Source organism: Schistocerca nitens, chromosome 6 (genome assembly GCF_023898315.1).
Source record: "Schistocerca nitens isolate TAMUIC-IGC-003100 chromosome 6, iqSchNite1.1, whole genome shotgun sequence".
NCBI lineage: Eukaryota > Metazoa > Arthropoda > Insecta > Orthoptera > Acrididae > Schistocerca > Schistocerca nitens.
Window position 1 is genome coordinate 390,361,798 of NC_064619.1, and position 12,633 is coordinate 390,374,430.

Below are 12,633 nucleotides of genomic sequence, written 5' to 3' on the forward strand. Positions count from 1 at the left end.
TTTTTACACACCCTGTGCATCAACAATTGGACCAACTCTATAAGAAATTTGCAAACCCGGAAATACATGATGAACAGTCTTTAAAGGTTCTGAATGATTAAAATGTTTTTAAGTATCATTCAACTATTCCATCATTGCTATCATATGACTGGTTATCATTAATTCTATAACATGTCACTTATAACAAAAGAAAGTCTTAAATTAGCCATTTAAAATTCCATTAATACCAAAATTTCTTTTAAAACTGAGCCTGTATAGCTGTTTATAAGATGCACTTCATGAAGTTAAAAGCACTGACAGTCAGCATTGTCTTCATATTGAAGTGGGGATTTTTAAATGTTTAGTTGTAATGAACTAGTTGAAAATAAGAAAATTATGTTAAATACCTCTGCATTATAAAACTTTGTTTTTACATCCAAAGGTTTGAATACTTCAAATTTAAAAAACTTGCGAAATGATAAATGATTCTTCATGGGTGAATTGTAGCTCACTTCACAAAGTAGTCTGCAAAGAAATGGTACAAGTTCATGAGCAGGAACATAAAGAAGACAAATGGTTCATACATTACAAATAATGATCAGTTACAATGCTTTATATGAATCAGTATTTTAGCACAGCAATCAGCTGACGTTAATTATTACTGAGAATCAATGGCAAACCTTGAAAGGAGATATGAAACTCTCATTTTAGCAAATAATTGTGAAGCAGGTAAGAGAGAACGGAACATAGCTGTCAAAATTAGTGAGTGTCTCAGCACTGTCAGGCATGTGAAAAATCAGATAAAGTTATGAAATTAAATGATCCTTCATATTCTGAGCTAAATGGATAGCAGGGTCACAATGTCACAGCAAAACATCACATCTGCGACATGTAATTTCCATATATATTTGAGAAATTGACATTTGAGATCATGACAGGTCGCATCTGGATCTGGTCACATAATTTAGTTATTGAAAAACTGTCTTTCTATGAAGCTCACCAGGAAGTTAGGGTATAACAATATATAATCAAATTCTACTTCACTGACACATGTCATAAAATCTAATCTCTCATTGCAAGTTTAAACAATGTGTAACTATTTCATGTGGAAAGGCATCCACTGTTTCATTTCTCATAATGTTTAGAACAGTACAAGCTGTAGAACAACAACTGCATAATTTTTTGTGATACCTGTTTATGATTTTGGTGTGCTGGAGGAGGAATCAGTGACTTGAATAAACTGATTTGGAGATTCTTCTCAGACAGTCATCAAAATCGTTCATCAAATCAATGAATTCAGATGTAAAAAGACAGAAACATACACATATTTCACTAACAAAGACAGCAGATGATTGGGCCAAGCAAGACCCATTGTCAATAGACGTATGTATCAATATCAAGAATGATTGAAACTGATGGCCACTGCATTCACTAGCATATTCAGTGCAATCTAAGAGCATGTTGAATAGTTGTTGCTAAGCTCTAACATTACATTCTTAATGCCAAGAAGACTGGTGGTGGTGGTGGGGGGGGGGGGGGGGGGGGCAATGAGATTTTGTCAATTGAAGCATGTTCTTGAATAATGCTGTATGGCACATTTTGTAGAATTGCATGTAATAGTGTTATATACGGCAGTTTGCATCACCTGTTGTAACAGTTGACCCATTTATCATCCAAGGGTGGCACTTAACAACAAGGAGACTCTTGCAGCTTTTGCACCTCTGCACAAATAATGCTGTGTGTTACTAGAATGGTGAGTGAATCAAGGTGATGCAAAATGTGCCATACAGCATTATTCATGCACATGCTTCAATTATTAATAGAAAGTTGAATGCTTGGATTTCTGTCATCAGAATCATTACAGCATTAAAAATGATACATTAAAATCACTGTTTACCTTTCAAGCCGATGACTATGGTTTTACCAGTTTGTCCAAAAGACAAACTACCAGCTGTGTTTCTGGACCTTATAAATAACACCCATCAACAAAAGTAAAGAAAGCATACCATAGATGAAGGGCAGCAGGCATATTCCATATCCATAGATTTCAGGAAAGCATTTGACACAATTCCCCATTCCAAACTGTTAATGAAGCGCCGAGCATACAGAATATGTTTTCGGATATGTCAGTGGCTAGAAGACTTCTTAAGTAATATAAACTAGAATGTTATCCTGGATGGCTAGCATTCATCAAAGACATGGGTATTGTCAAGAGTGTCCCAGGGAAGTGTGATAGGACTTATCTTGTTCTTTATGTACATAATTGATTTAAGGGATATGGTGAACAGCAATCAGCAATTATTTGCTGATGACATGGTAGTGTACAGGAAAGTGTCATTACCATGTGACTGCAAGAGCATCCAGAATGACTCTGAATTTCTATTTGGTGTGATGAATCACAGCTAGCTGTAAATAGAGAAAAATATAAATTAATGCAGATCAGTAGGAAAAACAATCCTGTAATGTTTGAATGTAGTTTGGTGTGGTGCTGCTTGACACAATCACCTCAATTAAATATCTAGGCATAATGGAACAAGCACGTAAGGGCAGTAACAAGGAAGACAAATGCTCAGCTTCAGTTTATTGGGAGGATTCTCGGAAAGTGTAGCTCATTTATACAGGATACCTTGTAGAACACAAGTGTGACCTCTTCTTCAGTAGTGCTTGAGTGTTTGGGATCCCAACAGGTCAGATTAAAGGATGACATTGAAGCAGTTCAGAGGCTTGCTGCTGGGTGTGTTACCATTAAGTTAGTCAACACACAAGTATTACAGAAATGGTCTCTGAACTCAAATGGGAATCCCTGGAGGGAGTATGATATTATTTTTGAGAAACACTTCAGAGAAAATTTAGAGAACCAGTATTTGTGGCTGACTGCACAATCGCTCTACTGCTGCCAATGTGATTTTTGTATAATGACCATGAGAACATGATAAGAGAAATTAGGGCTCATACAGAAGTGTATAGAAAGTCATTTTTCCCCTCACTCCATTTGAGAGTGGAGCTGGAAAGGGAATAACTAATAGTGATACAAGGTATTCTTTGCTATGCACTGTGTGATAACTTGTAGAGTATGTATGTATATATATTACAGATGGGCCCCTTTCATCCTGGGGTGTGAGTGACCTGTATTTCCTTTTTAACCTATTTTGAATCTATTGCCTCCCCAGTGAAGTAACTAATAGTTCTGCAAGCTAGGATAATGTCAGCACTTTCATGTGTGTCCACCAGCAATACTAAACACTTTGCCATCTGAAGTACTGACCATCAATTCTGTCTCAAATTTATTTTCTTGGTAGCACTTTCCTTTGATAGAATTAAATTCATTTTCTTTCCCTTCTTACATCTGATTCATGTTTACTCACATTGGTACTTTAATTTGCAATCTACTACTATTTGCCAATTGTCTATTTTATTATTTTGATGATTTCTTAAATTATTTTTGCAACTATTATTCAGCTTCACCCTTCCACCTACTATTTCTTACTTGCATACTCCAACAATACCATTAGGTCTAAATACTGAAGTTTATATCATTAACCTTCCTCACTGTTTTGTTCATAAATTGTAGAGAACTGTGAGTTGGTTTGAAACAAAAACCAAAAATTTTCTGAAAAAAAAAAAAGAAATTACTTTCTCAGAAACTTAAATTTTAACAGAGAGAGAGGATTACTTATTGTGAAAAAGTATGACATTATGTTCATACTTAAATTTTGTATTTTCAGAAAAACCTGCTGAAAGTAATGTAGCTGTACAGCTCAAAAAAAGAAATTCTACATCACCCCCCCAACACAAACATTACTAAGTGCAAGCTGTCATTTTAATGGTGTACCATGTTTCACAAGAAATACTACAAATTCAGCATCTCTACATAAAAATAATCCAACATGTAACTGAATCTTACAAAATCAAATTAAATAGCAATCTCACTTAGTAGACATAAATTTACTGTGTTGTTAAATGGTTTCAAATGGTATAATATCAGTGAAGTTTATTTCAGTAAAGTACAGATTATCTGGAACAATACTTACATGTGTGTACCAACCTCCTTTACTTCATGATGAATCACATCATCAACAGTCTCTTGCGGATGAAGCTCTTTAGCGACAGCTTCTGAGTGGCCACCCGATAGAGGTATACGTTGGGAGTTTGTTTGCAGGTCCACCTATTGCAAAACATACAAGGGCAACTAGTTATGGAAACTGTAACATAAAATTTCTCATGTACAAATTCAATAACAAAGCAGAGAAGAAACACACACACACACACACACACACACACACACACACACGTGTGTATGTGTTCACTTCTCCAGCTGCTGGGGCAGGTTTGTCTTCATCTGAAAGCTCAACACTTTAGCAGTCTTTTTCACTGTGCCTGTCTATGATTCAATATATTGTTGTTATTCCATCCTGGACTATCTATTGTTTCATACTTAATTAGCAAGATAACAAGTTTTAAACAAATTATCAGTTCATTTATGAATTCATCCAGTGAGCAAAAGCATTTCTGCAGTAGTGCTTCAAATACCTTTCTTTTTAGTGGACCTAACTTCAACAGTATTATTTTCTTCAATTTATATATAGCAGACTGTGTGTGTGTGTGTGTGTGTGTGTGTGTGTGTGTGTGTGTGTTCTCCTCCTAAACCCCTAGTTGGATATCAACAAATTTGGACACACAAACAGCTTACTTCATCAGTATCAGGACTGTGAGGTTTATAACCTAGCTCCAATATGGGTGGAATACAGGAAAAACATGTTCTTTAGCTCCTACCACATAGGCAGGACAGGTGTAATGTGTTGGATTAGTAAGGCCTGCCTTATAAACCAGCTTTGCAGGACAGCTTACATGTCGAAGAGGAGGAGGAGGAGGAGGGGGCGGGGGGGGGGGGGGGCTGATTTTCAAGCACCAGTTGTGTAGGTTACCATGCGTAGGTGATGGAGAGAGAGGAGGATGAGGTGGACAGTAAGAGGGGATTGTCAGAAAGGGGGCAGAAAGAATGGACAGAGAGAATTGGAAGGGGACACGTTCAGGCAGAGAGGAAGGAGGCAAGTTGTACGAGTAGTATCAACATACCTTGCAGGGGCTAAAAGTCAAAGTGCAGATGGGCACAGCTGGGAAGAGAGAAGAAGGATAGTGTGACACGGGGTGATGTGGTGGACAGAGTAAGGGGGGAGAGTGAGATAGGCAGAGAGAGAGGGGAGCATGGCACGGACAGAGATAGAGGGATGAGGGGGAGGGGGAGTTGAAGGAGGCAGGTGTAAAGAGGTAGTGGGCAATTGGAAAAGTAAGAGGGCAAAGGCAGGTAGAGAGAAGGGGGAGGATATGGACAGAGTGGGGGGGGGGGAGGGGGGCAGGGCAGGTAGATGGAGGTGAGAGGAGGAGGTGGACAGAGAGATGGGGTGGGGGGTGGGGTGAGGATGGGAGGAGAGAAGAAGTGGACACAGAGAGGGCAGAGGAGGCGATGTGTGTAATTTGTGTGTCTAACAGGTACATGAGCGAAGCTGTGGGGAAAATACTAGTTCCTTAGTTACATGTTAGGCAATGGTCTTGCTGCAGTGGATACACTGGTTCCCATCTGATCACCGAAGTTAAGCACTGTTGGGCGTGGCGGGCACTTGGATGGGTGACCATCCGGGCAGCCATGCACTGTTGCCATTTTTCGGGATGCACTCAGCCTCGTGATGCCCATTGAGGAGTTACTCAACCAAATAGCAGCAGCTCCAGTCACTGAAAACCATCATAACGACCGGGAGAGTGGTATGCTGACCACACGACCCTCCTATCTGCATGCTTAGCTGAGGACGACACGGGGGTCGGATGGTTCCGATCGGTCACTTGTGGCCTGAAGACAAAGTCCTTTTTTTAAATTACATGTTCCACGAGTCACTTTGCACAATGGATCATAATGATGTGAAACAAGTCATTTTTAATTCACATGGCAATTAATTTGACCATACCGTTACATTCTGAACATTTATTAAGTTTATTTTTTTCCCCAAAAAAGAAAGAAGATATACGTATGTGAGTTAGTAATTCTTACCTACCACCTTTCACAGATTACAGTAATATAAATTCTTCTACGCTACAGAAGGAGTTGTCAAGGAGAAACTTTCTCAGTTTGTTTTCAAATTTTAATTTTGTCAGATATTTTGTACCATTGAGTAAGTGATCAAAATTTTAGTTGCAACATTGTGCATCTCTTCTTGTGATAAATACAACACTAATGTGGTGTAATGAATGTCATTTTTCCTTCTGGTATAGTAATTATGTTCATCATTGTTCCTTTTGAACTGTAATGCATTATTTACAATGAACTTCATGAGGGAATAAATGTACTCTGAAGCAGTAATCAGAATCCCCAACTCATTAAACAGATGTCTACAAATAATTGTGGGTGTGCACCACATATTATTCTTACAGCACACTTTTGTGCAATGAAGACTTACTTTCTTAAAGATGAGTTACCCCAGAACATTATCCCATATGAGATTGTTGAATGAAAATATGCCAAATGTCAACTTTCTGATCTGTCTCTCCTCAAGATTTGCAATGATTCTTAGCACAAATATGGCTAACTACATTGTTGAAGGCATTCCAAAATTTGATTTTTCCAATTTAAATTCTGATCAATGTGGATCCCTAAGAATTTTGAAGTTTCCACCCTGTTCATTATTTTCTCACCATGTGCTACATTTATCATTGGTTTAGTACCTCTAAATGTGCAGAACTGAATATGTTATGTCTTTTTAAAAATGAGGGCGAGACCATTCACGGAAAACCAGTCAATGATAGTTTTAAGAACTTTGTTAATAATTTCTTTTGTTTCTAATAGAGGGAAACATTCCACGTAGGAAAAATATATCTAAAAACAAAGATGATGTGACTTACCAAATGAAAGTGCTGGCAGGTCGACAGACACACAAACAAACACAAACATACACACAAAATTCAAGCTTTCGCAACAAACTGTTGCCTCATCAGGAAAGAGGGAAGGAGAGGGAAAGACGAAAGGATGTGGGTTTTAAGGGAGAGGGTAAGGAGTCATTCCAATCCCGGGAGCGGAAAGACTTACCTTAGGGGGAAAAAAGGACGGGTATACACTCGCACACACGCACATATCCATCCACACATATACAGACACAAGCAGACATATGGAAAGTATTGGAGCTAAGATTGAACCTTAGGAATGCCATATGTGATTTCTTCGCAGTCAGAATTATGTCCCTGGACTATATGCTTGAATTATTAAGTACAACTTCCTGCATTCTTTTGTTTATATATGACATTATTCATTGGTTGACTGTACCATCAGTTTATGTAGGACAATACTGTGATTTACAGTGTCAGGTGCCATAGAGGGGTCACTGAAAATGCAAACTGGTGCTATTTTATTATTTAACACTTGTAAAATCTGGTGAGTGAACGTGTAAATGGCATCCTCAGTACAGAAACTTTTCTGAAACCCAAACTGTGATTAGCTTATGATATTACTGTTGCTAAGCTGAGATACTATCTAGAACACATCACTTTTTCTAAGATTTTGGAAAAGGATATGAAGGGTGAAACAGGTCGGTAGTTATTGAAATCTCCCTCATCACCTTTCTTAATGAGATGTTTATCATCATCATATTTCAGTTTCTCTGAAAAAATGCCTTGAGTTAGTGATGGTTATTTGAGGTAAGACTGGGCTTAGTAATGGGAACAAATTTTTAGCACTCTTCTGGAAAAAAACATCAAAACCAGATGAGCTTTTACTTCTGAGAGAAAATATAATTTTCTTAATTTCAGAAGGAGAAGTTGGTGATATATTTGTATGATTGAATTCTGTGAAAAGTACATTTTCAACATATTATTGTGATTTTGTTCTTGAACTGTTTGTTCCTATGCTTTCTACTGTATTTAAGAAATGATTATTAAATGAGTTTGCTACCTGTGAGTCATTATTTATAGCCCTTCCATTCAGTTCAATAGTGACGTTGTCTTGTTCTGTGGCTGATTGTCCTGTCTCTCATTTCACTACATTCCATATAGACAAGTCTGTGAGCGGAAGTGCTGATTTCGGACATTAAGTGCATGTTCCTTGATTTATTAATAACCTCTCTTGGTAATTTTGAGTAGTAGTTGTAGTGTGCATCTACTGCACGATCCCTACTTGTTCTTGCCAAAAGATTCATTTCCCTTTTCCTTGCAGGAGATACTTTATCCCACTAGTGATCCACAGTTTTTTATATGGCTGTTTAGAAACCTTCCTGATTAGCTTATGTGGAAAGCTATTTTCATAGAATGACATGAACTTATTATGTAACAGATTAAATTTTATGTTAGCATTTGGTTCATTACAAATTACATCTCATGTCCTCGCCTATAAACTGTTATTAAAAACAGTTGTCCTGAAGTCATTAATAATTCTGTTTCCACTGAGGAGCATCCATACTGTAAGGCACTGTTATTTATCATAACTAACCTTGCATCATGATCAGAGAGAGCATTTGTTACTGGGTAAACAGTTATTTTCTTGCTCTGAGCTTCATCAACAAAAACGTTATCAATTAGGGTCCTATTGTCTTTATCCATAGATGTTAGAAAGTGAATTACTCAGATTAAATTGCAGGATACAAACAAGGTTTCCATATCATTTTTCCTATCAGAATCCCTTAGAAAATCTACACTGAAGATACTGCATATCATCAATTACTTGCTGCTGTCTGACAGACAGCACAGCAAGGAATCTAGATTCCTCATAAATAGTTCAAAATTTCCCAATCAGGGATCTGTCAATGGTTACAATTACAAGTGAACTATTTTTCAGCATTAATTCACTCGCACACACTTCTATGTGCTAATCACTACAAAATCCCTGTCTCAATGTTTTTGTACTTGTATTCTGCCGTAAGTACTAACAACTCCCCCTTTTCCCAGTTATTTCTGCATGAGAAAGCTACAATAGTGTAATCTTGCATATGTAACTTATCCAATCATGTGGTTATGTGGGGCTTAGACAGGCATAGGATGTTTATCTCTCCAGAACACACAAAATTCTCCAAACAGACAAGAAGCTCTTCTATCTTACTACTCACTCTTCTAATATTTTGAAATAAGGTTATCTTACTTTTCTGTGCATTATTAAACATTTTGTATTATATGAGGTTCATTCAAATGAAACCTTGTCAATGCGTCTATGTTTGCCTTACATTTAAGGTGGCAACACGTAATTGGGCGTATGGTGGCGTCAACTATTGGTAGAGAGACTGACATGTGTGCACTGTTTGATTCTGCATAGCACAAGTGTGGTTTCACGCCGAGGAGAAGGTGACTCGATTTTTGGCAGCGGAAGGAGTTGGAGGCTGTGAAATGTATAGATGGATAAAGGCTGTGTACGGCGAGTACAGTCTGAGTCATTCAAGTGTTGTGAGATGGCACAAACAATTCCTTGAGGGGTGCAAGTCACCAGAAGACAATGCTCGTCCTGGAATGGCTCATCATGTCATCTCACCGGAAATGGTTGCGGAAGTGAATGCTTTAGCCTTGGACAACTGCAGAATCACCATGGACCAGATCCATCAGTTACAGGATATTAGCATGGTCACCACCCACACCATAATGCATCAACCCTTGAACTATCAAAAAATCTGTGCACAGTGGGTTCCCCACTAAATGACTGCCAAACAGCGCAATACTCGAATGGCGCTGTCTTTGAGTCATCTGCAATGTCATCATGAGGAGGAATATGGCTTTCTGTTGCTTATTGTCACAGGTGGCGAAACATGGTATCACCATTTTGAACTGGAAAGCAAGCGTCAGAACAAGCTGTGGAAACATGCAACTTCACCACCTCCAAAGAAACCAAAGACCATGCACACCAGTTCTGGTAAGGTCATGATGTCCTCTTTTGACCACAAGGGTCCACTGCTTGTCGAGTTCCTGGAACAGGGAACCACCATCAATGCCCAGCATTATCAAGCCACTTTACAGAACCTTAGATGAGCCATGAAGTCTAAACACCGAGGCATTTTGTCCAATGGCATTATCCTCCTGCACGATAATGCCCGCCCACGCACAGCCAATGTGGTGAAGATGACATTGCAGCAGTTTTTGAGTATGTGTACTGTGTATAACTACATTTTTGAGTTAATAAAATCATTACCATTACTTTACACTAGTGACCAGGTTTCATTTGAATGCCCCTTGTATAAAGCAGCAGACACACTGTGTGTGTGTGTGTTTTTTTTATATAAGTATCCAGTGTCTCCTCCCAAAGCACTGGAGGAATTTCAACAAAATTTGTCACACAAATAAAAACTTCAGGAGTATCAGCATTGCGGGGTTTATAATATCCTAGATCCAATAGGAGAGGAGATGTGGGTAGAAATGAGGTTTTTTCAGCCCTGCTACATATGTCGCCCAGCATGGCAGTTGTGTTGTGTGGGGATAATATAGGCCCGCCTTACAGACCTGTCTGCAGGGCAGCCTACAGGTCAAAAGCAAGAAATGGTTTTCAAGCCTCCAAATTGTAGTCTGCCCTGCTTGACAGGTGTGTTTTGCTCTAGTAATACCTGCCTGCCTTATCGAACTACTTTGGATGGCGCGCAACACGTCACTGGTGGGGAGGAGGGGATGAACAGAGAGTGGGGGTGGAAGAGACCCAGAGAGAGAGAGAGAGAGTTGGGAGGAGAAGAGTGGCAGATAGAAGGAGTGGAGGAGATTTATAGAGAGAGGTGGGAGGAGGACATTGACAAAGAGAGAGAAGGAGAATATAACAGAGAGAAGGGGGACTAAATATCTAGATACAATGAGGATCAAGGAGCAATTGTGTGCAATGTAGATGTTGAATGTCTACACGGGCAAAGCTGTGGGAAAAGGCACGCATGTTTGTGTGTGAGTGTGTATGTGTGTGTGTGTGGGGGGGGGATCTTCTCCCACACCCTTTAATTGATTTCAACCAAATTTGGCACACAAACAGCAATATTCACAAGTATCAGCAATGTGGGAATTATAACCTCCTACTTGCAATAGGAGTGGAGACCCAGATGGAACTTTTTTTTTTTCCAGCCCCTGCTGCACAGCTGCTCTGCACAACACGTGTTGCATGGAGATTGTATCAGCCTGCTTTGCAGGATAGCCTACGCAGAAGGGGGCAAAAAATGGCTTTCCAACTTCTGACATATGGCTTGCCTTGCTCAACAGGTGAGTTGTGGGAGTAGTATCAACTTGATTTATTGAACTGTTTTGCAGGTGCTACATGTGCAGATGGACATGTGTGGGGGAAGGTTGAGATGGCTAGAGAAGGGGATGAACAGAGAAAGGGAACAACATGGTTGGATATGGAGAGAAGAGGAGATGGATAGGGAGAGGTTGGAGGAGGACCTGGATAGGGCAAGGGGGAGATGGATAGGGAGAGTTGGACTGTAGGAGGTAGATAGATAGATATAGACAGACAGATATAGAGAGATATATGGGCAAGACGAAATGAAAAGGGGAACAGGGGATGGACAGGGGAGGATGTATTAGGAAGGTACGGACAGGGAGTCGGGAAGGAGATGAGCAGAAAGATGGTTTGGGGAAGAGGGGAGGAGGAGGACAGAAAGAGAGAAGGAAGAGGAGATGTACAGAATGAGAGGGAGGAGGAATAGATGAACAAAAGGGGAGACAGGTATGGGTAGAAAGAAGGGGGAAGGAGTAATTGGGCAGAGGGAAGGAAGTGGACATGGACAGAGGGAGGGAGAGGAGGAGATGCACAGAAAGGGTGGAGGAGGAGGGGTGTACTCAGAGAGATGAGGGAAGGAAGGGGTGTACAGTGAGAGACGGAGGAGGAATTGGGTGAAATATATCTATCGAATGTGTACAGGAAGCAGCTAGTTAGTTATAAATCTTCCTCTCCGTACAGGGTGTCCCGTTTATCTTGACCACCCTAAATAACTGTTTGTCGAGATGCAAATTACAAAAGGTTTCAAGCAAATGTTCTTTAGCTGTCAGGAGGACATCAATCACCATGATTGCCTTCATTGTAGCTCTGTTTTTTACAAAGATATGAACAGCAGTACTACTTTTTTAAATGGCACCCTGTATTTTTTTATTCGGTAATTCATTTCCTCTCCTAAAGACCTATTCATAAAATGTATCGCAGTGCACCATTCACTGAAACACAACATTACTAATTACATAACACAGCATTGACGTTGACACTCCCAGTGCTTAGTGCAGGCACTCAGAGTAATGGAACACATCCACACGTTGATGTTGACAGAGGACAAATGTAAACATAAGTAGAACACACACCTGTCATTCTGTCAACCATGCAGATACAACCAGCAGCCATCTACAGAGCTGTGACAACACTGAGCTATTGTCATGGAGATGTTTACAAAATAGTGTTATTTACTGGTTGAGGTAGGCCCGTGCAGCTGCATCACTGCAATTGTCAAGGATCAATTTAGTTTATTGCACTGTTCTTTAAAACTGACGTTAAATGCCTATGTACAGCTTTCACTTACAAATCTCCAATATAGAATGTCACCAAGCTGTATAGAAGTTTCTGCATAATCAAATTAGGTTCTTTGTTTGAATGGTATGATCTTCTTCACTGTGGCTTTGAAGCAAACTTGTTCCCATGTGGCCACAAACACTTTTGTAATGTCTATTAGAGTTATCTGT

At 39.5% G+C, this 12,633-nt stretch overlaps 1 protein-coding gene and 1 pseudogene across 2 annotated transcripts in view; one reads left to right on the forward strand and one right to left on the reverse strand.

Annotated features, from left to right (window-relative positions):
- Positions 1 to 12,633, reverse strand: part of LOC126263142 (trafficking protein particle complex subunit 13) — a 255,521-nt gene that overhangs the window by 124,092 nt on the left and 118,796 nt on the right. For both annotated transcript variants that reach the window (XM_049960175.1, XM_049960176.1), the window contains 2 exons: positions 4,011 to 4,144; positions 387 to 504 (listed from right to left, as the gene is read on the reverse strand). In XM_049960175.1, coding sequence (XP_049816132.1) covers positions 387 to 504; positions 4,011 to 4,144 — 252 coding nt within the window. The remainder of the gene's footprint in view (positions 1 to 386; positions 505 to 4,010; positions 4,145 to 12,633) is intronic.
- LOC126263813 (5S ribosomal RNA) lies at positions 5,520 to 5,637 on the forward strand (annotated as a pseudogene).